We start from the raw sequence: 24,804 nt of genomic DNA, 5'->3' as shown, positions 1-24,804 counted from the left end.
GCAGGAATGGGGAGATTCATGTCATAACCAGCCGCTAAGCAGCACACGCCCCGGCTTATTGTCCTGCCCGGCTTCTGCTTGGAGTCAGCCGCCGGCCGGCTACCCCTTAATCATCTCTCAGTGATCAGAACAGAAACTGCTCCCCGCTTTCAGCCGGGGGCGGGGATCGGAGCAAAGCTTTCTGTCTGCAGCTGCAAGCGCTCACATCTCCTACTGTCGCCAACATGCAGCACCCAGGCATTGCTGGGCATCCCGTGCAGCACCCAGACATTGCTGGGCATCCCGTGCAGCGCCCAGCCCAGGCATTGCTGGGCATCCTGTGCAACTTCCAACCCAGGCATTGCTGGGTATCCCATGCAGCACCCAAGCATTGCTGGGTATCCCGTGCAACTTCCAACCCAGGCATTGCTGGGCATCCCGTGCAGCACCCAGCCCAGGCATTGCTGGGCATCCCATGCAGTGCCCAGCCCAGGCATTGCTGGGCATCCCGTGCAGCACCCAGACATTGCCAGGCATCCTGTGCTGGCTCTGGGCTGCAGACAGGGCACAGACTGACCGGCTAATGAAATACAAGCAGGTTTTGGGGTGAGGAGGGCCATGACCCAGAAGGGGAAATACTCTGCCCCATTGGAGGTTGATCAATGAGTGTCAGTGCTCTGGACAGACGTGTGGATCGGGGCTGTCTGTTGAGGGAAAAGGGCTCATCGGGGCATGGGACGAGGGGGACAGCACATGCCTGGAGAGAAAAGGCTGGGTCCTAGGGAGGTGATGCGGCAAAAATAGGCAAAGTCCAGTTGACGCCTGGACATAAAGATCATCAGAGCAGCATCTAGATTACGGGCTGGAGTGACAGGAGGGCTGGGGGAGTGTTTAAAAAGCAGGGGAAGAAGGATTAGGAGCTCTGCTCAGCCAGGCAGAGCACGGGCGAGTGCCCCGAGGAGACATCAGGCAGGCGGCGATGCCGGGAGGGGACGGGAAACGCCACCTGGCAGCACAGCTTCAGGGTCCAGGAGCAAAGACCTGCCTCTTCAGTGCATCCCCTCCAGCTCGCGCGCTCTGGGCTCCCACGGAGGAGGATGGGGATTTCAAGGAAACCACCGGACCTCTTGCCATGGCGGGGGCTGCATGCCAAGGAGCCGGGAGAGGGCACTGCCCCCCTTGCAGGTCACTTCAGGGCCCGTTTTCCTCACCGAGCAAGTCACGGCTTTGCTGCTCGAGGGAGGAGGAGGAAAGGGGCCGCGGCTCTGCAGTGATTTCCGAGCAGGGAAAGGGAGCGCCGAGCCCGACCCCCCCCAGCACTTTAATCCACGCCGTTCACACGGATCAGCATCAAGTGCTGCATCGCCCACCCCCAGCTCAGCTCTGGGGCTGCCGTCCACGGGGACCGCGACATACCCGCTCTCCCACCGCTCCCCCGTCTCATGCCCCTATTTAGGTCAATGCCATCAGGGTGTTTTGTCTTAATGAGGCGCACAAGCCCGGATCGCTCTGCAAGGGGCTTAAAATAGCAGCCAAGTCCTTCCTGCCGATGCAGCAGCCATTTCCGCACCTAGGGAAGGAGTGGGGGGTCACACCAGTGCTGTCGGGGCAGAGTGACTGGGTGCTAACACCCACTCGTGACGGGTATTGGCACAGCTGGTGGAGGCAAGGCGGATGGGTTTGGCCTCAGCTCCGGGTGCCCCCCCCGGCAAATCCAGGCGGCGGTGGGGAGATCTCCATCCTTGCCACCGCGGGAGGGATCGAGGGCCCTGAGGGAGCCCCGCCTTTGCTCCTGTCCTCTCTACCTGCAGCAGAATCCCCCTCCTTCCTGCAGCTGAATCGGATATTCAGCTACATTTTTTCCCCAGTAGAGAAAAAGCAAAAAGCAGGGTGGGAAAGGCTACGATGCGGGGGGATAAGCAGCCCAAATTCTCTCTTGGACAACTTTCCTGCCCAAAGCCAGGACCCGAGACAGGCCCCGAGCCAGACAGCGCGTGTCCCAGCTCCCGGGAGCTCGCTTCACTCGACCTGCATCAGACCAAAGGCTGCCCGCAGGCGCTCCAGGCAACTCGCTGGTGATGGTCTTTCGTAGCCTGGAGGGAACTGGGCTGGATCCTTCTGCCAGACCCGGCACCATCGGCTCCCAATAGAAACTGGTGCCTAAATCCCACCTCTGTTTCCAAGAGGCTGCAAAGATCCACTCACCCCCCCGTGCTAAAGCAGCGGGTCTCAACCTTTTGGGCTCCAGGCAGCCCTCCTTAGACTCATGACCCCCCCTTAGAGAATACCAGTTCTTTGTTTTCACTCGTTTTTTTGACTCCAGAAAACAAACGGAGAAAGTCTTGTGTTGCAAAGAGCTCAGAAAGGCCACAGCGAGTAGGAATGCTTTTAACCCCAAGGACTCCCACGTGAACCCTCTGGGTTTATTTGCGAGTCGTGTCTGCACACCCAGTGGGGCCAACCCCGCGTGGCACCCGTGTAAGGATCTCAGGGTTATGAATCCCTGCGCCAGAGCCTGCCTGGGGGGACGCGGAAACCATTTATAACAGCTCTGGGGACAGAGGCATGCACGGCCTCTGCTCCCTGCCTTGTGCCGCCAGGGCAGCCAAATCAACTCCAGCCCTTCCAGGGCTAAGAGGACTCCAAAGAGCCTCTTGCCCAGTACTTGCCCAGCCCCCAGACCAGCCTGTCCAGGGCACCCCAGGCTCCATCTCCCTACTCCCTGCAGAAAAGCCAAAAGAAATAAATTAAACTTTTTTTTTTTATCCCCCCAAGGAAAAGTAAGTTAAACATAAAGAAAGCCCAGCTCTACCCCTGTCCCCTCCAGGATCCCCATAGGCTTAGCAATGCCAGGGGGAGGCTCCTTCCAACCTAGACCATACATCCCTATCCCAACCTATAACATCTACACCAAGGCTTGCTGCATCCCTGCTTATATGCTGCTCTCCTGCTCCCAGCATGCTCTGCTGCCACAGCCAGCCAATCCCATTTGTCCCAGCATGCCTTGGGGCTGTGTTTATAAATGTGAGTCCACAGTGCTGGGCTTCCAGACTCTTGCAAAGGGGTAGAGTGTGTGGCTGGTGCCAGGTGTGGTGCATTTGTATAAGGCTGCCTTACCCTAGTGCAGCGGGGAGAGGTCAGGATGCAAGGGCTCAGCCCCGCTGGTGTCTGTGCCTGGGCATGCCCTATGCAAAGGCTTGTGCAGGGTTGGGGTCCATGCAGCCCGGCAGGTCCTCCACAGGCTCATACCCCTCTTTGATTTATTGGCAGGGTGAAGCCACGGGCCAATCTCCTGGCAGACAGCGATGCAGAGTCCTCCAGCGCCGGCTCCTCGGACGAGGAGGATGTCCCCGCAGCAGAGACCTCCGGCGCTCTGGGAGAAAGGATCGTGCCCCCCACCACTGAAGGGTAAAGCAGGGGAGAGGGACCTTGCCTTGGGGTGGGGTGTCTGCCAGGGGCCATCGGCATCACAACAGCTGGGAGGGGTGGGGGGTGGATGCACTACTGAGTCCAAAGGTGAGCTGCAGCCTTTCTCAGGAAGATGCTAAAGAAATCTAGCAATGGGAGTGGATGTGGGCCGGGATGTGCACGCACTTGAGTGCATCTCACCCCTCCTACCCTCCCTATCCGGGTGGCCCTAAGCAGCTGTCGCCTGTCCCTGCCGGCTACTGGTGGTATGTCGGACCCCCCTGGGAAGGGCTAAGGAAGGGGCTCTCCAAGCATGGGTGCAGGGAAGGCCACACGTGGTGGGGTCTCTGCTTGGCCCCCTGCCTTAGCACGGCTCCATCCTGCAGGCTGACAGCCCACCCTTCCCCGCCGCTGGGCCACGTCGGGGGCAACAGCACCAGTCGCAAGATCCTGCGCTTCGTGGACAAGATCGCCAAGTCCAAGTACTTCCAGAAAGCCACCGAGAACGAGTTTATCAAAAAGAAGATCGAGGAGGTGTCCAACACGCCACTGCTGCTGACGGTGGAGGTCCAGGAGCTGTCGGGGACCCTGGCTGTGAACATCCCTCCACCCCCAACGGACCGAATCTGGTAGGAGAGCCCGGGTCCCCACCTGCACCGTGCACCCCGGCTTTTCCAGCCCAGTGTTTAGCAGGGCATGGACAAGGGGCAGGGGCCTGAGATGCTGGGGACCCCAGATGGGCACAAACCCTTCTCCCAGTTCAGAGAAGAGATGCATCAGGGATAAGGGAAAATGCCTAGCCCTTCTCCAGTGTAGGCTCTGTGTTCAAATATCCAGCTGGCTAATAGCTGGGGACCGAGTGCTCTTACTACCTGGTGGTGGCTGGGAGGCCCCCGCTCCCAGTGCACAAGTGGCTACACCTTCCATCAGCGGAGAGGTCACAACTTACTCCTTAATATCCTGACGATACCGAGGAATTCTAGCAATAAAAGCTTCACGGGAGTGGATGTGGGCATGTGCGTGCACTCGAGTGCATCTCACCCCTCCCACCATCTCCTGGACGCAGCCTGGCTTGTAACGGCGTCTCGTCCCTCCAGGTACAGCTTCCGGCTCCCGCCCCAGCTGGAGATGAGAGTCCGCCCCAAGCTGGGGGAGCGGGAAGTCACCTTCATCCATGTCACGGAGTGGATCGAGAAGAAGCTGCAGCGCGAATTCCAGGTATGCTGGGGTGGGGACAGCTGGGCTCTGGTCCACCTGGAAGGGGCTGGGAGTCCAGGGGTTTGGCTGGAGCGGTGAGGAGGGGGCAACACCTGCAGAGCCTCTCTGGAGCCCCAAATGAGCCCCAAATGGGCACGATTGGGCCACTTGGGAAGCCAAGAAACCTGGAGTAGTCTCAGGTGCCAGGTCCCTGTGGCGTAGCAGGGCCTTTCAGAGGCCATCTGACGCGCTTCGTTGGTTTGAGCAGCGATTCTTAGGTCTATCTCACTTTCCCCACCCCCAGAAAATCTTGGTGATGCCAAACATGGATGACCTCATTGTGCCCATCATGCGTGCCGGGATGGACCCCCGGCCGCCCGCCGCGGGGCCCTGAAAGGCCGGGCTTGCGCACAACAAGACGACGGACTCCGAAGGTTGATTTGGGGCCCGGATGCTGTAGAGGACTGTGGGGCGTTCGCTGATGGGCCCTGCTGAGCTGGGCTGGGAACTGCCTGCCTGCCGGAGCCGGGTGCCAGCCTGGATCTTCGTGGTTCATCTCTTCATCTCGTTTCCAGCATGCCTCACCCCGGCTACGGGACCTCTCCTTTTAACTATCTGCAGTGCAGCAAGGGCAGAAGCCTTCTCGCCCGGTGAGGGAGCAGAGGGGAGAGGAAGTCTCCTCCTCTCCTCCTGGGTCCCTGTGGATTCCTACACCAACCTCAGGCCAGGTGGGAAAGGGCCGTGGCTGCGGGATGGGCTCAGCACGGTCCTGAAACGGGAGCTCCAAGCTACCAGGACCCGAGTTGGCACCGGCCTTGGCACGGAGCACCCGAGTCTGTCGGGAACGTTGCAGGCAGGAAAGAAATGGAGACAAAACCCCTCCCTTCCCTCCTCCCGATACCCAGTAGCTGTGACTGGTCCCTGCCCCCCTGCACAGTGGGGCTGAATATCATGTCCTGCTGCAAGAGAGCATGTGGGTGTAAAAGGCTGCCTGTGCATCTGTCTGGGGTACACGGCCCCTGTCCAGGAACATGCCAATGGTCCCCCTGCCCTGGGGCAGAGCCCTAGGAAGCTGCCCTGCCAGTCTCCTTCTGGTGGGTCCTTTTGCTCCAGATGTTTTCCTGGGGTCATGCACGCAAACCTCCGGCCGTCTGGCACATGTCAGGGCTGGGCAGAGGCAGGAGCATCCGAATGTGAGCCTGGGGGCAGCGAGGAGTGGGATGGTTGCCTCTCCTGTGCAATAATGGCATTAGCTTCTGGCCAGGGAAGTCCCCAAGCTGCGTGCAATCCAAGGGCTTTGCAAACCTCATGGGCGTGCTGGGGCTGAGCAGGGTGGGCTGGCACGGCCAAATAAAGGTTTGCATCAATCCACTGGCCTGGACGTGGTCCTTGCTCTTTCCCAGCTCTCTTCTTCCCACTTCCGGCCTGTGCTGCAGTTACAGGAGCATGGGGCTGGGAGGGGGGTCTCCTGAGCCCGTAAGTCCAGTCCCTGCATTCACAGGCCAGCAGTACCCCCCAGATTCCTCCTTCACCCCTCCTTTGCACAACTGCAAAACACAGAACAGCAAGAGCCCATACGACAGGCTCCAGGTAAGAGCAGGGAGACCTCATTTGTCTTGCTGTGCTGGTGGCCTAGCACCCAGGGCTCAGGCAGCATCCTGTACTGGGGCTGGACCCCATGTATTCATACCCTAGCATTGTCCTCCTTGCTCTGCCCCACCAGTTCCTGGGAGCCTCTTCTCCCCTGAGACCAGCACTACCCTGTCCCTTTGCTTCAAGGCTCTGGATACAGGCTGAGCGAGTGCATCTGCAGCAGGGAGAGACGCTGCCCAACCTTTCCCAGCTGCTCAGGGAGCCATGCAACTGCTCTCCAAGAACAGCAGGTTTCTCAGCAAAGCAATTGTTTGCTGGACCCAAGCCTCGTGGGAGGCCTCTGTGCCAGCACCTGCCTTTGTTCCCCTTTGCTGGATCCAACAGGGATTCTGCTGGGAAGGATGCATGGTCTGGAGAGAGCAGGCTGGGAAAGGCTGAGCAAAGCAGCCCCCCTGCTGTAGGCTGCCTCTGGCACGATGCAAACGGCATCTAAATCTAGTCACAGGCATCTCCAGGGACCCCGCTCTCAATGGGCTTATCCCCCTGCTGCCCCCAGAGCAGCAATGCCCACATCAGCACCTGGCGAGATGGCTCCAGGACTCGCTGATGCCCCTCTGAACCACTGCCTCCATGGCCCAGGGAGGAAAGCAGGACGGCGGAGGCTTTGCAGTCCCTTTATTGGAAGGGTCTTTGCACAACGAGGGTGGACATGGGTTAACGTTCCTTACAGCTCTTCCTGGGCTTCCTGCTTCCCCTTCACCAAGTGTTTCTTCTGGGGGCCCTAAAACAAGTGGAAACAGAGGAAATAAGAGAGAATCATAGAAAATTTGGGTTGGAAGGGAGCTCAGGAGGTCCCATCTAGTCCAACCCCCTGCTCCAAGCAGGACCAGCCCCAACTGCATCATTCTAGCCATGGCTTTGTTGAACCGGGTCTTCAAAACCTCCAAGGATGGAGACTCCCTCACCTCTCTGGGTAACCTATTCCAGTGCCTCACCGCCCTCCTAGTGAGAGCTTTTCCTAATATCCAACCTCAACTTCCCTTGCTGCAGCTTGAGCCCATTACTCCTTGTCCCACTGAGAACAACCCAGCTCCATCCTCTTTGCAGCCCCCCTGCAGGGAGCTGAAGGCTGCTATTCAATCCCCCTCGGTCTTCTCTTCTGCAGACTAAACCAGCCCAGTTTCCTCAGCCTCGCCTTAGAAATCATGTTCTCCACCCCTGAAATCATTTTCGTTGCCCTCCACTGGACTCTCTCCAACTTGTCCACATCCTTTCTGTAGCGGGGGCCCACAGCTGGACACCGGACTCCAGATGTGGCCTCCCCAGTGCTGAACAGAGGGGAAGAATCACTGCCCTCGATCTGCGGGCAGCGCCCCTACCAACACAGCCCAGGATGCCGTTAGCCTTCTTGGCAGCAAGGGCACATTGCTGGCTCATATCCAGATTATTGTCCACTGTCACCCCCAGGTCCTTTTGTGCAGAGCTGCTGCCCAGCCAGTCAGCCCCAGCCCATACCCATGCAGATCTCATAACCAATCAGCGGCTGGCTGCAGATGTGCCCCTGGGAGGTGGCACAGGAGCCAGATGTGCTGAGCAGTCTGTGCCCATTTGACTCCATCCCAGAGCACCAGGTTTGCAACGCCAGCTGTTGGGCTGTAGCCTCCCAGCTCTCCTGGTCACCGCAGTGTCACAACTATCCCAAGGCCTCCCCAGCCTGCCCCAGAACCAGCTGTTTGCTTGGCAGGAAGCCTGCCAGGGCTAGAAACCTTTGCTGCTGGGGCAGGCAAGCTGGGGGAAGATGGAGCAGTGCAGACATCATGCTCATCTGCTTGCCCAAAGCATTAACCCCGCCACCCCGCAGTACACGGACGGGGTTTTGTGGCTGGTCCTCCTGCCCTGCAGCTAAATTAGTGTGCTCGTGTGAGCTTAACCAATGGTGAGCTGGACTGCTGTCTGGGGGACAAGTGGTGCTGTGCCAGTGCACACCTGCTGACGAGCTGCCCACTGAATAACTCATCAGCTTCCCCTTCAGCTCACCGCACTAGCACAGGGTGATGGGGACACCGCAATCCTAGCAGAGAAATGTCTCAGCACGCTGGGTTAAAACTTGTTCTCTGTTTTACGTTTAAACGACCTGGCTTGATGACCTTACATTTAAATGACCTGACTTGGGGTTTTGCAAAATCCCCAGGCTCATGGCCCGATGTTGATGCTTTGAAAAAACACAGGAGCGATGAGTGCAGTGCATTCAAGCCCATCAAACAACTGCACTGCCAGGGTGAGAGGAGCCATACGTCCAGCGAGATGCTGCCAACATAACTGCTGGCTGAATGCATCCCACTGCGTGTGCAAACGGGTTCACCATATGGTACGACATTTCCCAGCTCTGGCTGGCACAGGTACTTGCCCAGCTGCCATGTTCCCCCTTTGCAGACTTCCTGATGGCAAGGCTGACACATCTGTCTCTGAAGCAAGACAGTGCTGGATGCTACCTTTATTATTGGGACCACGTGCTCAGCTGAGAGTCGGGGCCAGGACTGTACAGACAGCACAGGACACCACTCACCATGAACACTCTCTTCTCCTGCGCCGTCTGGAAGCAGCCGTGGCCGAACTTGGAAGTGGTATCGATGAACTTCAGCTCAACGGCTTCCAGCTCCCGGCGTTTTGTGTGAACCAGAAGGGACTGGAGGAGGGGGAGACGACACGCATCAGGCTCATGTTTAACCAGGCACGAGAATACAAGATTTGTCTGGGGCAGAGCTAAGGCTTCTCAGGCATGTCCACCAGCCAGTGACACTTAGCTGGTCGGTGGCTTCTGCAGGGAAGAGACCCAGGACAGTGGGAGTCCACGTGCCACCACATCTCAGTTCCTTGGAACGGAAATGACAACCCAGCTCATGGGGCAATTTGCCTCCTTCGAATCTGGCTGCCACCAGGGTTACCCTAACCCTAACCCCTCCCAGACCTGCAGATGTTGACCTTGAAAGGCAGCTCCATTCCCAGCAGGGGATTGTGCCAGATAGACTCGCTCCAATTAAAGCAAAGCAGCTCCCGGGCAGATGAGACCCCGAGAAAGCCAGGCCGAGGAGAATGGCCTGATCATGAAGACCAGCCTCTCTGGGAAACATCCCCCAAGCCACATCCTTATGGGACTCCCAAAGCCAGCTGCTCCCCGAGGTGTGGACTCATCTCCAGTGGCAGCCTCACCTTCCTGAGAGTCAGCACCCGCTTCTTGGTGCCCACCACGCAGCCCTTCAGCATGACGAAGTCATTGTTCACTTCGCCGTAGCGAGGGAATCCTCCCTGCGGACGTGAGCAGAGGGACGGTTCACAACACCCCCAGGCAGTGACTCCTTCTGTGGCATGTCTGCTGGTCACCGGGAATAGTAACCCATAGTGGCCTCATGTCCATCTTATTGTCCACTGTCCCCACCAGGTCCTTTTCTGCAGAGCTGCTGCCCAGCCCGTCCCAGTGCAGGGGATTGCTCTGTCCTAAATGCAGGACTTTGCACTTGTCCTCGTTGAACCTCATGAGATTTCTTTTGACCCAGTCCTCCAATTTGTCGAGGTCTCTCTGAATCCTAGCCCTACCCTCCAGTGTATCTACTACTCCCCCCAGCTTGGTTTCATCCGCAAACTTGCTGCATCCCATCTTCCAGATCATTAATGAAGATATTGAACAAAACCAGCCCCAGGACCGACCCCTGGGGCACTGCACTTGATACCGGCTGTCAAATAGATATTGAATCATTGATTACTACTCATTAAGCCTGACAACCCAGCCAGTTTTCTATCCACCTTACAGTCCATTCATCCAACCCGTACTTCCTCAGCTTGCTTGCAAGAACGCTGTGGGAGACTGTGTCAAAAGCCTTGCTGAAGTCAATTATATATAATGATAAGGAAGGGGGTTGGAGTTGGGGGCAAGGACCCATGAGTGGAAAAGGAAAATGATCTGGAAAAAGCCCTTCCCAAGGAGCAATTAAGAGACCGGCCCAAGGCAATGCATTGCAGCGGGGGCAGAACCGCGGCCCCCCAGCACCAGCCCAGCACTGCCTGCGTCTCCAGCCCCATTACCAGCGGCGTGATGGTCTTCTCAGTCACGTCATAGTTGGTCGCGGCGTTGTTTTTCACCACCTTGCCGTCCTCTACGTGGACCCCGCGGCCGAGGCGGTAAATCTAGTGGGGAGCCCAAGGGGAAGAGAGTTAATGCTTTAATGTCTTCTCAGCAGGCATGCCACAAATTAGCCCTGCACCCTGCCCAAGTGCTACTGTAATCCCCTTCCGCTGCCCGATCTGCTGCTCCGCTTTCTGCTCCCTTCCCTATGCTCCCTGACCAAGCTGCTGCTCTGCTTTCTGCCCTATCTGCCGCTGTGTGTCCTGTCCCATCCCCAGCCTGCTTCATGTCATGCACAGAAGCTGCCCAGACCCCAGGTCAGCCCCCCTGATTTAAACCACAGTCACGAGCCACGTGTTGCCAAGTGACGGCACGCCAAGCACCGACGGGAGGCTGAGCTGCCCAAAGCAGAGCCGATCCCCCCCCAGACAGGCTCTGGACAGACTGCCCAGTCCCACCATGGCCTAAGTCATGGGGGATATGGGCATATGCACCACAGGGCCTGAGGAAGCCCCTGAAATCACATGTGCTACTGAGAGAGGGGCAGAGGGAGGCCAAGCGAGGGGAACGGGCTCTCCGGGCACTGTACCTTCTTGTTGAGCTCCGTGCGATGGTGATAGCCCTTCTGGCCAGCTCGGGCGATGGAGTAGCCAACCCGGGCTGGGTGCCAGGCTCCAATGCAGGCAACCTTGCGTAAGCCTTTGTGGGTTTTCCTCGGGAGCTTCTTGGCGTGCCACCGGCTTGTCACCCCTGGGAGAGACAGGACGAGGGGGACCATCAGGGGCTGAGAACCCAGAGACCAAAGCCCTGCTTGCACTCCACCAGTCTCATCAGGCTGTGACATCTTCCACCTGCCCTTGTACACCTGTGTAGGCATGCACACACGCATGCATATGTGCATACAAACAGACATGTGTGCATGCATGCACACGCACATGCACACACACACAGGCTTTGCTAGCAAGGCAGGGGCTTTTCTGGTCCTTGTCTCATTGCTTGTGGCTTCACCCAGGACCCAGCCTCTTGCATGAGGCACACAGAAGAGCCCCAGCCCCGCAGCACCCAGGAGCCAGCAGGGCAGAAATTTGGCAGCTGCTCGCAAGCCGTGCTGGCGTCCTTGGGCTTGGACTGTGGCTGGGCTGCAGCATGTGGGAGACGCTTGCTCCGGGGGCCAGACCCCAGGCTGTTCTGCCATTCTCTGGGCCAGCAGAAGCCACAGACCTATAGCCATCGCCAGCTGACAACAGCAAACCATCAGGGAGGGAGCCAGGCACTGAGGCTAATTAGCAAGCACACACAGAGCTTTTGCCCTCTCCTGTTGCTAACGACCCCTCACGGTTCATCGGCAGAGGAGCAGAAGCTGTGCCCCAGTCATGAGAGACGGTGGGATAACAATTATTCCCAGTTGTGCTATGTGCTTTCTTCAGATCCAGAAGCAGCGGATACCTGGCAGTACATATGGCTGCCTAGGTCTTGCAGAGGGTAAACTGAGGCAGAGACAGGGCAGCGACTGGCTGCCCAGAGCCACGAAGAACATTGGTGTGAGCGGTGGGATCATAACTCCAGTCTTCTGGCCACTAGATAATGGCTGCCCCCGTGGTACCCCAGCACGGCGTGTTCATCCTAACTCGCTGCACGCTGAGCGCCCCAACCCTGCACCCCCCTGCACCCCGTACCTTTCATCCCGCGCCCCTTGGTCACCCCGATGACATCGACCATCTCGTTCTGGCTGAAGACCGTGTGCACAGAGACCTGCTTCTCCAGCCTCTCACGTGCCCAGTCCACCTTGTCGGCCACCGTCCCGCCGTTCAGCTGGATCTCCATCACGTGGGCCTTTTTCTGCTGCAGCGGCAGCAGCTTCATCTGTGGGGGACATAGAGGAGTGAGACCCAGCCCGGCAGGGGAGAGCATGGGGGGCAGCCAAAGGGCGGACAGATGGAGCCTGCTCCCCATCTTGCCCCCGAGCTCTGCCCTGATCCCTGATAAGTGTTTGGGAACTAAACCATCTTGGACTGAGAAGGGCAGACGGTGTGTCTGTCTGCTACCTGCCTGGGTACGTGCAAATCATCTGTTCTCTGCTCTCTTGCTGGCAGGAAACCCCAACCAGGGGCTTTACTGGCCAGGCAGTGGGTTTCTATACCCAGGTAGACGCCCAGGAGCAGGGACAGACACAGGGATACCCAGCTCCCTTCTCTAGCTTGTTTGCCTCTAGTAAACCATTACCCCAGGACAGATGCAGGCAGGAGTGTATCCCGGTATAACCCCCAGGTTCAGCCTTTCAGGCGCAGCTCCTCGCCGCCTGGGAGAAGATGGCCCAGCTTAAAGATCTGCAACATCTTTCCACTGCTTTGGTTTTTCACACTGGCTAAAAACCAGTGTCACCAGCACAGATGCTGGGCGTCCCTCCCTGGCTGTGGCCCCTTGGGGTACCAGGGTCCCTGGGCGGCTGGGCTGGGGCAGGGAGAAGTGCCCTCGGCTCCTTGAAGACGTCTCTCCTCTTCCTCCCCGCCTTCCAGCCGGCGGCACTAACAGGCCCGCGTGAGAGCTGCCTCCAGCTCCCCTGGGCCTGGGGGAAAGTCAGCCCTTGCCAGAGCGAAGCAGAAACCCTGAGAAAACCCCGGAGAATAGAAATCTCGACTGGGAAAGCAACCCAGCTGCTTGCTGCCGAGATGAGACGCACCCAGGCATTGGCACGCTGCGGGCACGCACATGGAGCTGGCGCGTGTGCACATGCACGCGCTCCCTCTGCACACGCATTGCCACGGGACCACACGTGGCGTGGGGGGGAGCAGCAGGAGTGGTCAGGGGCTCCCCAAGCACCTCCGCTCCGGGAAGCGGGCACCTGCCTCGGGCTGTCCTGCTCCCTCTCTCCTTCCCCGGGGCTATTTTTAGCTGGTGACCACAAGGCCCCTCCGCCCTGCTCCAGTGCCCTCAGCCTCTCCCTGCAGCCCAGCACTGCCACGTGGTCTGGGGTTAGGATCTGAGCGACCCCCAAGGGAAACCTCCGAGCCCCAAACCAGCCCAGGCACCCCTGGATGTTGAGAGAGACAAGAGCCTCCCGAGGACCCAAATCCCCCCCCAGCCCCAGAGCAGGCAGCAGCTCTGGCCCCTGGCAAGCCCTTCCCTGCTCCTGGGTTATTTTTACCCCGTCATCTGACGCCAGTTGCTAATTCGAGGGGAGTTCATCACCGGGTCCATGGCCCCGGAGATACCAGAGCTGTGCTGCTGCACTTGGAGCAGCGTCTGCCCCCCTCCCCGGAGCCGCTGTCTGCTCCAGACACACGAGGGGCAAAGAAGAGAGGAAACCCCAGCCCTGATCCCACTGCAGCCTTTGGGGCATTGGTGCCAGTGCCCTGGGAGGTGATGCCTATGGCTGCACCTGCAAAGGTGATGCACTACCAACAGCCCCACCATGCCCCCGCCATGGCCAGAGGCACCCCGTGCTCCCCTGCTCCTGCCCCGCTCGGCTGCGGGGATTGCCCAGGTCTCACCTGCGTGTGTACGATGACCCGAATGACCTTGCAGTACTTCTTTATGGCAGCGAAGTCCTTCTCCAGCTGCTTCTTCCCATCCTCACTCTGCCACTTCTTGCAGTACTTGGTGAAGGCCTTCTTCTTGCTCTTGTGCCTGAGGACGGGAGCATTGCAATGACGCTTGGTTGCTGTAACGAGGCGCAGGCTCCTGCAACCGCAGGTGCACGGGAAGCCTGCTTGCATGGATGATCCGCCCAACATTCAGACCCCCAGATAACGGAGCAAAAGGAGCACACGCCAGGGACTGCAGGGTGGAGAGGAGAGTCCCGGGCTGCTGGAACAGCTGGCAATTTGGGGAGCTTTTAGTAGGAAGAAGCCACATCTGTGCCTCTGACTCGCTCAATGTGGTCAAAATGCCGCAGGAAAAGCAGAGCTGAAGGGGACAGCGGATGGGCCGGCTCTGACAACATTTTCAGGGGCAGATATAAAAGATGTGATTCCTCTCCATGAAGACTCAAGCCATCCTCTTCCCCACCACCACCCGAGGACTTGTGCGATGGCCTTTACAGCAGTGTGCCGAGGCCATTTGGGGCTTGCATCTGTGCACTTGTGCATCTGCCCAGTTACCCAGGATAACAGACTGCAGGACCCGGCTGCACCCCCCCAGTGACTAATTAACCAGTGCAACATGGGATTTTTGAGATGAAACCTTAAGGTTATACAATTTGCACATGCATTGGCTGGTCCCCGCCAGCTGCCCCAGTGCCAAGCTGCTGGAGGTGCAAGCCCCAAGCCTGTCCATCACGGGGAGCTTTCGGGGGTCTCTGTGGGCAGGTCGAGCACGCCAGCCAGACGACAGCCCGCGAACCCGTGGCGTTCTCACCAGTTCTTGTAGAAGCGCCGCCGGCACTCGTCGCTGATGTGCTCGGAGAAAATGGTCTTGAAGTTCCTGAGCCCACGGGGCGTGTGGATGTAGCCCACCAGCCCCACCACGACCAGCGGGGGGGTCTCCACGATCGTCACCGCTTCCACCTCCTCCCTCTTGGACACCTCTGGGACAGAAGCAGAGGCAATTGCAATTGCAGAGCATCGGTGGCTGGGAATTGGTTATAAGCCGAATGCTGGTGTCTGCAGGGCTCTGTATCATTGGGAGGAGACGCGTACTCGCCCTTTCCTCCTGGGAGTGCAGGCAAACGTGCCGTGGGCTACAGCCCCAATGCCAGAAGCCCTGAGACCATGCTCAGCCTGGGCAACAGCATCTATTTCCCCCTAATACCCCTCAAGTTCAGCATCTGCCACAGGGCAGCATCCCCTCCCCGCGGCCCATGTGCTCCTTCGGTTCTCTGCCAACGCTTAGCCCCGGCGTGCTAGGACGTGCGCCAAGCGCCCCCAGCTCACGTGATACTAGTCACCTCCACGGCTTTGTGCCCTGACAAATGCAGCCCCGCTGCAAAGGGGCTCCTTGCAAACCCCACGGGCCGTCCAGCCCATTGCAAGGCCGTCCCTTCTGTTCTGGATTTGACCTCAAGGATTCAGCCAAAGACCCTTACTCAGCCCCGGCCTGTGCACTTCTCGCAAGGTGTGCGTCATGCCCGCTTTGTAGCCCAGGAAGGCCGTCAGGTGGACCGGCTTGCTGGGGTCATCCTTAGGCCAGGTCTTCACCTTCCCGCGGTGGCGACGGCTTCTCTTGTGCGGGAGGAAGCCCAGGTGGCCGTGCCGGGGCGCCGAGAACTTGCGATGGGACTGGAAGGAGGAAGAAAACCAAACAGGATCCAGATTTACAGCCCACCCCGCTTGATGAAGGACCTGAAGCAAGACTCACTGAAGTCAGCGGGGAGCTTTCCAGGGACTTCAGCGGGCGTTGGAGCGGACCCGGGCTTCCCCGGAGGGTTCCCAGCCGGCGGCTTGTTCCAAGAAGATCCATCAGCGAGACGACACATGGCCGTGATGTGAACAACCGTGTGTCTCGCTAGCCTTTCCATGCATTTTTAGGCATCCATTCACCCATTGCATAGGCAGACAGACCGATCCAGAGATCAAACTAAGTCTTCCCAGGCTGAGACAGGAACTTCTCTCTTCCTTTCCAGTGAGTAGGAAGAGCCCCCCACGCCCCCAAAAGCAAGGGGTTTATTTCAGGTTTCTAAATGCAGTCCCCATGCCCGGCCTGGAAGAATTCCTGCCTCTGAAAAGCGCGGACTGGGTTGAACTAAATAAACCTCCCCGGCCACTGTCTCCCTCGCTTCGGAGAAAGGGCCGTAAACCAGCCGCAGCCTTTGCAAGATCTGTCCCGCCGAGGCCAAGTCTCATCGCTCCTTCGCATCACGGCCGCGGCGTCGCGCTCGGTCCTGCGCTCACCCCCACCGGCAACGACGGAGCAAGCGGCAGAGGAGGCGTGAAGGGAACAGGAATCGGGAGGTGCACGCGGAGAGGGGACGCACGCGATGCTGAACGCGTGACACCGAGCTGGGCCCGGCAGCACAAAGCAACGAGCCCGCGGGAAGAATCAGATCGGCTTTCCCTGCTGCCGGCCGAAAATCGGCGGAGGTAAAGGAGCAAGCCCAGGTGCCGAGGAGTTAATTTTACCGCCTTGATAACTCTTGGCTAAGCCTGTTCATTCAACTCTTCCAGGCCACGTCTCCCTTTCCCCTCGCTTATTTTTCAATCCGAAGTGGCTCCGACTGTCTCTTTCCATCCTGTTTCCACCCCGCTAGTTCAATCCGCCGAGGGAGGATCCCCAACCCGCTCCCCGCCCCGCCAAAAGAGCAAACGCAGAGTTTACCGACCATGAGGTGTCTTCAGCGCAGGGCAGCGGCAGAAAGAGGCTGTCACCCAGCGCCTCGACAGTCTAATACCCAAGATGTCTATCAGCCCGAAGACACAAATTTAGCTGCTGGCTTCATTCAATGTGATATTCATTTCACACTCAGGCAAGCTGGCAGGCTCAGACACTCACAACAGTTGTGACGTGCTAAAGGTCACTGGCTGGTGTCTCAATTTACCCCTGGAAACACTCGGACATGAATGGGGCTGATCGCCGGTGCTGCCTCGGGTGTAGCTCTCCTCTCACCGACGCAGCCCGCTCGCTTCCAGCGAACGTCCTCCGTGAACCCGGGGCTCCCCCGTCCCTGCCGGAGGCTCTGGGATAAAATTGGATGCTCGAGGGGGAACTTTAGGATTGATTTGGGGGCAAGAGAAGCATTGCCCTGCTCTGCGCAGCACACCCCAACCCTAACTCCTGTCCTCAGAGGTGGTGAGAACTGCCCCCGGAGGGCATGCAGAAAACCCCCAAAACCCAGAGAAAAGTGTTGGACAGAGGTATCTTTTATAAAAGGTCTATAAAAGATATCACTTCGGCCCCAAAAGTTTTGTCCCTTCGACCAACATGGCTACAACCAAGAGTCCAAAAACCACCCCCCAACCCGTGTGCGTGTATCACTGGGCCCTTTGCTCCTGGCTGAGCCCCTGTAAAGCTCATTGCAAGATTGAGGTCTGCAGTTTGAAGCAAGAGTTTTTCTCTGCATTGGGGCTTCAGTAAACTGTTTCCCTGGGCTCCGTTCATCCCGGCAGACGACGGCTTTCACTTCTCCTGAGATTAGTTCATGCGCGGTTTAATCGGCGAGGAGGCTTGCGCCCTTTCAAGCAGAAAGCTGCCATTGGGGTTCCCTGCTGCCGTCTGCATGCACGTGATCCCCCCATCAGACACCACAGGCCCATTGCACGGCATCCCTGACTCATCACTTGGGGCTAATAATGTCCATCCGGGACGCAGGGCGCTAACGACCCATTGCAGCTCCTTGGCGTCGGGTCAGCCTGCGTTTTGCAAAGCTCCCACGCTGCCGGGGACGTCCCTGGATCTCTTCCCACCACCCTCCCACCCATCCTTAAAACAGTGGTGAGTAGGAGCACCGCCCCTCCCCTCCTGTCGCTGTAGGATGCGCGGGGGCACCGTGATTCTCAACCGCGGTCCATGACCCCCTGCCCTGGGGTGCCGCGGGATCCTTTTCAGGGTGCCCCAGAAGTGCAACAGGAATGCAGGGCTCGTGGAGCGGCTTTGCCTTGCAAGAACAGCCCAGCGCCAGGGTTTCCTGATGCTAGCGGGGTTGAGTTGAGACCCACTGGCCCAGGGGTGGTGTGCAGAGGTTGCACGGGGAGCTCAAGGTCCCGGCACCCTGCTTGTTATTCAGCCCTGGCAGCAAAGCTGTGCAACAGTCCCCAGGGCCACAGGGGCTGGGGGTGCCCCAGAGCCCCCCGCCTTGCTCTTTGCCCCTTGCCCAGCTGCAGCCCCTGCTCTGCTCTGCAGCCCCCTGCTGGCCGGCTCAGGCAAGCACCGCCCACAACTACATCTCCCGGGATGCCCCGCGCCCGCGCATGCGCCGCCTCCCTCTTCCCGAGCGGCGCCGCGCTCCCCTCTCCGCGCATGCGCCTTCCCTTCCCCTTTAACCTCTGCCGCCGGCCTGACCCCGCGGCGCCGCCATCTTGTCCGGGCTGAAGCGAAGCGGCCGCGATGCCGGAGGACTGGGACCGCGAGGTCTACAAGGAGCCGCCGACGCGCACCCCGGTCGCCAAGCAGCAGCCCTACAACCCAATCGGCGTCTTCGAGAAGTTCTTCTACTACAGCGTCGACAGGCCCGTCACCTACTTCCGAGGTAGCGGCGGGGGGAGGGGCAGCGCCGTGTTCGCTACGGATCCCCGCGGGGGAGGGGGCGGGGCTTAAGGATCCCCGCGGGGCGGGGGTGGAGCCTACGCTTGGAAATCTAAATATGCCCCTCCCCCACCTGTCTCCCCCTGCCCCCCCATCCCACGCGGTCCATGTGCTGCGCCGTGCGGCGCAGAGTGGATGAGCCGTCAGCACGCCAAGCACAAGTTCTACTACTACCACCGGCAGTACCGCCGCGTGCCGTACATCTCCGAGTGCTGGGAGAACGACATGCTGTGCATCTTCGAGGCGGAGATGCAGTTCGTCAGGGACAGGTACGTGGAGGCGGCGGCGGCGTCACGCTGCGCCGCCGGCGGTCGCCCGGGAGGATGAAGCGCCGTCGAGGAGACCCGGCGCCGTCGGGATCGTCGCTCTGTGCCGTGTCCTGGTGCAGCGGGCTCCGTCTTGTCTTGCAGGAAAGTCGATCAGGAAATTGTGAGGATAATCCAGGACAGGTTTAAAGCCTGCCAGTACAGGGAAGGGGAGGCTTACCTTCAAACCTGTGCCAAGGAGTTGCAGCAATTTATTGATGTCGCCAAAGCCTTTGAGCTCAGATGTAAGTACGAGTAAAGCAGACCAGTGTTTTTGGGTTTTTTTGACTTGTTGAGGTTTGGCTGGGATGGAAGGAGGATGCTGTTAAGACATGCCAGGCTGGAGCCCTCCCGTGGAGGGTTGTCAAAAGTCTTTCGGGAAAGACCTGGGGTTGTATTATACCGCCTCCATTTTTCCTCTGGCTACAACCTAAGCTGGTGGGGGGCGCACCAGAGGTTTCAGCACCGTCCCGGTTCTCTTCTAGATGCTGATCTGGACATGTATCGTGGTGCTAGACAGTGCTTAATGAAGCAGAAACACAGAATGATCGAAGAAAGGAAGCAGGCGCAGGCACAGGCAGAAGCGAACAACCGCTGAACGGTTCCTGCAGACGTAAGACGCCAGAACGTGGTATTGCGTTATATGCATCGTTGCACCGTGGTGTGGTCTGTAAGCTGTATAGTCTTTAACTCATCCAATAAAACAGGCAGAGATCTCTGCCAAACTGATCCAGACACTGTGACCTTGTTGTGTTGTGATGTCTGAAGCGCAAAGCAGAGCAAATACCCTTGGGCTCCTCTTCTTTGCAGCACTTTGAGGAGCTGTAGTAGCACCGCTGCTTGGAGCTTCTAGAAGACTGCTCTTGCAGCACTGCCTGCCCACGGGTTTGGTCTGACTAGTGTAAAAGTGTCACAGCAGCAGCATCCTTCAACCCCTTTCACGGTCAAACACTGCCTGATCACCTTATGGAAAGAGCTAACTGCATACTTCAAAACAATGAGGATGTATTCAGACAGCTGCTGCTTACAGAGGGATATTGAAAAAGCTAGTCTCAAAATGTTAAGACCCTGCTGTTCATCAGTTTTAGGAGTAGAAAATGTTAGTGCCCTTTAGTGGTTTCCCCAGCACCAGCACAATGCCTGGCCCTTGCAGGCTGACAGGAACTTGGATCAGCTGGTAGAAGTATTTTGGGGTACTTAGTCCCACTTGCACCTCCCTTCCAAGGAAAGCCACTTGTGCTTTTGAGTTTTTCCCCATTCCCCAGCAGATGAAGTTATTTTGAACATGTGTTTGCCTACAAGTTGCAAGTGCTGCTTTTCAATCACTTTTTAAGCTCTTACAAGCTCTCACAGGGAGCCAAGGGGTCTCTATACATCAAGTGTAGTCAAGTATTCACCATCCTTGCTATATACTCCCAAGGCAGCCTAGAATTGCACTGCTATGAAAGGTTTTAACCTTTTAATAATGAAGCCTGTTTATTGCACTCATTTTGGCCATTTTATTTCAATGTGTATAATGGAGCAGTTCCCAAACCAAGATTACCCACCGCCAATTTAAAATGATACAGCCTTAAGTACCACCAGCAAATTTTTGTTGTAACAAATGTATTACAATTAATTTTATAACATGTACTACTGACAGGTGTCTGTGTACCACTGGTGGTACTTGTACCAGATTGGGAACTGCTGCTATAATGTCAAAGCATTACTAGGGTTATTGTTCAGGAAGGACAGTGCTTTAATAGGCAGCAGCAGCTGGCTGTATTCTCTCTCATCAATCTCCTGGTTTGCACCCTTTTCCAGACACAAACCCCCAGGGTCCTTTTTCAGCAGTACTGCAGCCTAGCTCATCATTCCCCTGTCTGTAGTTGTGCAGGCAATGGCATCTGTACAATGTCCCCAGAATGGGCTCAGAGCACAACACACATTAACATCAAGGTCTGGTTCACTTTTCACTTTATTTTCTTGTACAAAAACATGTTAAGTTGTTGCCACAGCAGCTGCCTGGGTTCTCTGCACTGAGACCCTGGTGTGGGTCTTGGCAAGATGATCAGTGAACTCCTGCAATGAACAAAAAATGGTTCTTAATTCAAACACAGATGACTTCATGACATGTTAATTCCCAACTGGTAATATTTAACCGGTGAGATCAACAAGTGACTCTTTTTCCTATTGGCACTAGACAATCAGGCGACAGCTATGGCTATGCAAGCTTCATTTCACTCTTCTCTCACAAGGCAGTTGCCAGCCTGCTCCAGAGCACTGAATGGTGCTGGCGACAGATCCTGAACTGGCAGCATTTGCAGCCACAGGGGTTTAACAACTAATACTTACTTTCTCAGTGGAAAGGCAAGACTCACATGGCCCCTGCACTAGGTTTGAAGTCACTATTGCTAGCAAAGTCCTTCTACAGAACTTCACGTGACAGGCTCCAAGTTGTGCACACAAAATGCAGCGATTCCATGTTCTTACCTGATAAGGAGACTTGGTGAACACCGTCTCCTTCCAGAGGTCAGGGGTTAGATAACTGTAAGTCTTGGAGATGGCATCAAAGGTGGCCTTAGCTATTCAGGGAAGAAAAAAAACAAACCAGACATCAGGTACTATGCATGACAAAGCAGCCGCCTGAAGGCCTCAGAGCAAGGAAAACAACCCACTGCGTGACACAGTCAAACCAAACCACAGAAACAAGTGTCGAGTTCGAAAAGGAGCAGGGAGACCATATCGCGAGGTCCCACTGCCGTGCATATTAAACTCATTTCCTTTCTCTCTCCAATAACGACAGTTGCACCATTTCAGACAGACACAACTGAGCAGAGCTGAGAGAGCTTTAAACTGAATAAAAAGGGAAGAAAAAGGGCATCTTACTGGGCAGCATCTGGAATATTTGGTTCAAGAGATTTAAGTATTTCTCCCAAGGACCAATTTATGTTCTGCAGTCTGGCAGCACGCACAGTCCGATTTCCCATTTGTCCAGGAAGGTGTTTTTCAAATTAATTAGCAAAACTATTAGTGCCTAAATGGATGGTTTAGTCGCACACTGAGACTAACTGTATCAGAGGGGTAACAAAATGACCAGAAGTCCAGCTGACTAGTGCAGAGCCGATAGCCTCAAACTTACCGAAGTTGCCCAACGTGGCAGTACAGCCCCTGGCTGAGGTGTAGCAGTCATCAATCCCAGCCATCATCAGCAGCTTCTTGGGAACTGGGGCTGATACAATCCCTGTCCCACGGGGTGCTGGGATCAGACGCACCAACACAGACCCACAACGGCCTGTCACCTAGTCCAAGAGAAGAGGGGGTTAAGAACAACGCAACATGTGTGTTCACACTTGAAAGCGCAGCACAGGACTACAGGATGAAGCCGACCAAGCCTTACCTTGCAGGGTACGGTATGGGGCTTGCCGATCTTGTTACCCCAATAGCCTCGTCGCACTGGTACGATGGATAGCTTAGCCAGGATGATTGCTCCGCGAATAGCAGTGGCAACTTCCTTGGAGCACTTGACACCGAGGCCAACATGCCCATTGTAGTCACCAATAGCAACAAAAGCCTAAAATGAAGAAAACCAAACCTTTAGCAGGGCTAAGGCACTCTGCTTACACACACAGCCTCCCTTTCACCACATCGGAAAGGATCCTGCCAGTGCAAGGAAACACAACTGCACCACACAGCCCAGAAATGAAAAGTCTGCCTCTAAAGCTCCATCCTGACAGGGATATTCCAGCTCTGTTCTCTGTACCGCCCCACGTACAGCAAAGCCAGCGTCACACCCCACTACAACCAGGTAGAAGCAAAAGCAACTCCAGCTAAAGCTTGTGCTAAAGGAGAGCTGGGCCCTGAAGATCCAGCTATTCTTGTTCCTGGTCCAAGGGCAGCCCTGGATGAATGGGAAAATGGGTCGCCCAGGGCCCTCCCGAAGCCACAACCACTGAACACTTCTGTAGGCATTATAGTTATTCCCCACTAGATTCACACCTGTGCGCGCTGTGAAGGCTGTATTTGCACCTTTATGGAAGGAACGGATTCTTTACCATCCCAACACGACACCCCAGGAACATCAGCGTCACAACATATGTTAACAGCAACAATTAAACAGATGCAGGTACTGCTCTGGAAACATCACCTTGAACCTGGTACGCTGACCAGCCCGGGTCTGTTTCTGGACAGGCATGATCTTCAGAACCTCGTCCTTCAGGGAAGATCCCAGGAAGAAGTCGATGATTTCTGACTCCTGCAGAAATCAAAGTAAATTAGTCCGTCACAGCAGAACATAAGAAGTGCCAGGCTGGGTCAGCCCAGCATCCTGTGGAGATCTCAAGAATGATCTATCCCTGAATCCACATTTCAATAGTCACTACCCCACACTGCATCCAGCATTACTGGTTTAGAGATGCCAGAGGAAACCTTTCCAGCCATTCTGTTCAACAGCAAACGACACACCCATCACCCACCAATTCATCCAGCCCCTTCCAGAGCCCAGCTATGCTGTCTGCCTCCACCACCTCCTGTGGCAATGAATTAACTACATGCCACATGAAGACGTATTCTCTCGTTAGCTTTATAAACTTGTCACCTTTTAGTTTCTGTGGTTGACCCCTGTTCTAGTATTTGGGACCTGGGAACAATTCCCTGCTCGTCTGGTCTAACCCCGTCGTGATTTTATAATCTTTATCATCACAAACCTTTACCAGATCCCCCTCAACCATCTCCTTTCAACTAGGGAGCCCCTGGCTTTTTATGATCTTCCCTGGCATGGCAACTTCTCCATGACCCTGCTCCTTCTGGTACACAGGGCTACAACCAGACAGATTTAGGATACAGGATATTAGTCTAATGGTCTAAAGATGAACCTCTTCTAATAAAACCAGCCAGCCACTAAGGTATTGGATACCTGCATAATCTTTTGCAATAAATACTGTTTTTAAATACTCAAACAGTATCATGCATCTGGGGCTGGACTTGATCTTCCAAGGTCCCTCCCAGCCCTAATGTCTAGGAAATCTATGAAAGACATAATGCAATCCACGTTTACATGAGCACACTTCACCTGGCTCCCTTAAACAACATCTGCTGCATTAAGTCACCCCACTGGTTTACTTTATGCTACCTCAAACAGCACATTAAAGATTTCCACTACCTCAAAGGAAGGTGAAACAGCACATTTGGGGTCCCTGCGTAAGGGTCTGTTACCTATTAACAACCAACCTTGAAAGCCGACTCCTTGATGAACATTTTGTAATACAACACCCGTTCATTTTGCAGACCAGCATGTGGCACAGGAGCTCAAATGCTCAGCATCGACCCATTCACACCCCCTTACCTTGATTGGAAGGGAGAAGAGATAAATCTCTTCAAGAGACTTGATTTTCATATCCTTGACCAGGCGGCCGAGCTTGGTGACAGGAATCCACTGTAAAAAGGACATCCGACGGTCACAGACAATAAGGGGTGGGAGGGAGCTCAGGAGGGCACATCTAGCGCAACCCCCCGCTCCAAGCAGGACCGGCCCCAACTACATCATCCCGGCCAAGGCTGTGTCTAGCCGCGTCTTCAAAACCTGCGAGCATGGAGATGCCGCCACCTCTCTGGGTCACCTGCTCTAGTGTCTCACCACCCTCCTAGTGAGAGTTTTTCCTAACATCCAACCTCAACTTCCCTTGCTGCAGCTTGAGCCCATTGCTCCTTGTCCTGTCATCTGCCCCCACTGAGACCAGCCCAGCTCCATCCTCTTTGCAGCCCCCCTGCAGGGAGGTGACGGCTGCTATTCAATCCCCCTCGGTCTTCTCTTCTGCGGAAGTGCCAGCCGTCAAAAGCCGGCTCCCGCTTCATTCGCCCTCACCCCAGGGACCTGGAAACGACGTGCTTCACCCTTTCCTGCCCCGGTTTGTAGGAGCCCCCCCTCCCCCAGCAAAGGGACACGCCCCCCCCGGCCGGACACTTACTTCCTTCTCCTCCGCTTTGCCCCGGGCCCCGCGGCCCTGGCCCCGTCCTCTGCCGCGGCCCCGCCCGCGTCCCCGGAGGCCG

At 56.6% G+C, this 24,804-nt stretch overlaps 4 protein-coding genes and 1 non-coding gene across 6 annotated transcripts in view; 2 read left to right on the top strand and 3 right to left on the bottom strand.

The window, feature by feature from the left end:
* LOC102388016 (testis-expressed protein 2-like) overlaps positions 1-6,119 on the top strand; it is a 14,027-nt gene extending 7,908 nt beyond the window's left edge. Inside the window, exons 8-11 of the mRNA XM_006024039.1 lie at positions 3,250-3,387; positions 3,774-4,016; positions 4,485-4,605; positions 4,889-6,119. Coding sequence (XP_006024101.1) covers positions 3,250-3,387; positions 3,774-4,016; positions 4,485-4,605; positions 4,889-4,978 — 592 coding nt within the window. The 3' untranslated portion in view covers positions 4,979-6,119. The remainder of the gene's footprint in view (positions 1-3,249; positions 3,388-3,773; positions 4,017-4,484; positions 4,606-4,888) is intronic.
* Positions 6,120-6,837: 718 nt separating this feature from the next.
* Positions 6,838-16,709, bottom strand: RPL3L (ribosomal protein L3 like). 2 transcript variants are annotated; one of them, XM_006024010.3, is made up of 10 exons: positions 16,554-16,709; positions 15,321-15,513; positions 14,654-14,822; positions 13,789-13,924; positions 11,974-12,160; positions 10,887-11,047; positions 10,258-10,359; positions 9,388-9,483; positions 8,744-8,863; positions 6,838-6,958 (listed from the first exon to the last, which is right to left on the bottom strand). In XM_006024010.3, the coding sequence occupies exons 1-10, from the start codon at positions 16,554-16,556 to the stop codon at positions 6,902-6,904; spliced, it is 1,224 nt and encodes a 407-aa protein (XP_006024072.1). In that variant the 5' UTR covers positions 16,557-16,709; the 3' UTR covers positions 6,838-6,901. The 2 variants fall into 2 exon arrangements, with proteins under 2 accessions (XP_006024072.1, XP_014375636.1); XM_014520150.2 differs by lacking the exon at positions 16,554-16,709 and adding an exon at positions 15,593-15,791.
* Positions 16,710-18,212: 1,503 nt separating this feature from the next.
* Positions 18,213-19,512, top strand: NDUFB10 (NADH:ubiquinone oxidoreductase subunit B10). Its single transcript, XM_006024009.3, has 4 exons — positions 18,213-18,416; positions 18,603-18,741; positions 18,883-19,022; positions 19,263-19,512. The coding sequence occupies exons 1-4, from the start codon at positions 18,275-18,277 to the stop codon at positions 19,373-19,375; spliced, it is 534 nt and encodes a 177-aa protein (XP_006024071.1). The 5' UTR covers positions 18,213-18,274; the 3' UTR covers positions 19,376-19,512.
* A 1,204-nt stretch (positions 19,513-20,716) lies between these two features.
* Positions 20,717-24,220, bottom strand: RPS2 (ribosomal protein S2). The gene is made up of 6 exons (XM_025204652.1): positions 24,101-24,220; positions 22,904-23,011; positions 22,157-22,330; positions 21,899-22,058; positions 21,250-21,341; positions 20,717-20,838 (listed from the first exon to the last, which is right to left on the bottom strand). Exons 1-6 carry the CDS (start codon positions 24,203-24,205, stop codon positions 20,758-20,760), a joined length of 720 nt encoding a protein of 239 aa, XP_025060437.1. The 5' UTR covers positions 24,206-24,220; the 3' UTR covers positions 20,717-20,757.
* On the bottom strand, positions 21,467-21,606 carry LOC112550375. The gene has a single exon (XR_003094188.1). It is a non-coding gene; the product is annotated as a small nucleolar RNA SNORA64/SNORA10 family (small nucleolar RNA).
* Positions 24,221-24,804: the final 584 nt, after the last annotated feature.

The sequence above is a fragment of the Alligator sinensis genome, unplaced genomic scaffold, assembly GCF_000455745.1.
Source record: "Alligator sinensis unplaced genomic scaffold, ASM45574v1 scaffold1283_1, whole genome shotgun sequence".
NCBI lineage: Eukaryota > Metazoa > Chordata > Crocodylia > Alligatoridae > Alligator > Alligator sinensis.
This window is presented reverse-complemented; position numbering and strand designations above follow the sequence as displayed.

Bases quoted from the DNA above. Each gene is read 5' to 3' on its own strand.
- RPS2 (XM_025204652.1), bottom strand. From the start codon at position 24,205: ATGTCCTTTTTACAGTGGATTCCTGTCACCAAGCTCGGCCGCCTGGTC. The intron at 23,012-24,100 runs GTAAGGGGGTGT...TGATTTCTGCAG, and splicing joins TCTTCTCCCTTCCAATCAAG to GAGTCAGAAATCATCGACTT. The intron at 22,331-22,903 runs GTGATGTTTCCA...TCTTCATTTTAG, and splicing joins GTCAGCGTACCAGGTTCAAG to GCTTTTGTTGCTATTGGTGA.
- NDUFB10 (XM_006024009.3), top strand. From the start codon at position 18,275: ATGCCGGAGGACTGGGACCGCGAGGTCTACAAGGAGCCGCCGACGCGC. The intron at 18,417-18,602 runs GTAGCGGCGGGG...CGTGCGGCGCAG, and splicing joins GCCCGTCACCTACTTCCGAG to AGTGGATGAGCCGTCAGCAC. The intron at 19,023-19,262 runs GTAAGTACGAGT...GTTCTCTTCTAG, and splicing joins CAAAGCCTTTGAGCTCAGAT to ATGCTGATCTGGACATGTAT.
- RPL3L (XM_014520150.2), bottom strand. From the start codon at position 15,694: ATGGATCTTCTTGGAACAAGCCGCCGGCTGGGAACCCTCCGGGGAAGC. The intron at 10,360-10,886 runs GTACAGTGCCCG...GCTCCCCACTAG, and splicing joins GCACGGAGCTCAACAAGAAG to ATTTACCGCCTCGGCCGCGG. The intron at 6,959-8,743 runs GTGAGTGGTGTC...CACTTGTTTTAG, and splicing joins AGGAGAAGAGAGTGTTCATG to GGCCCCCAGAAGAAACACTT.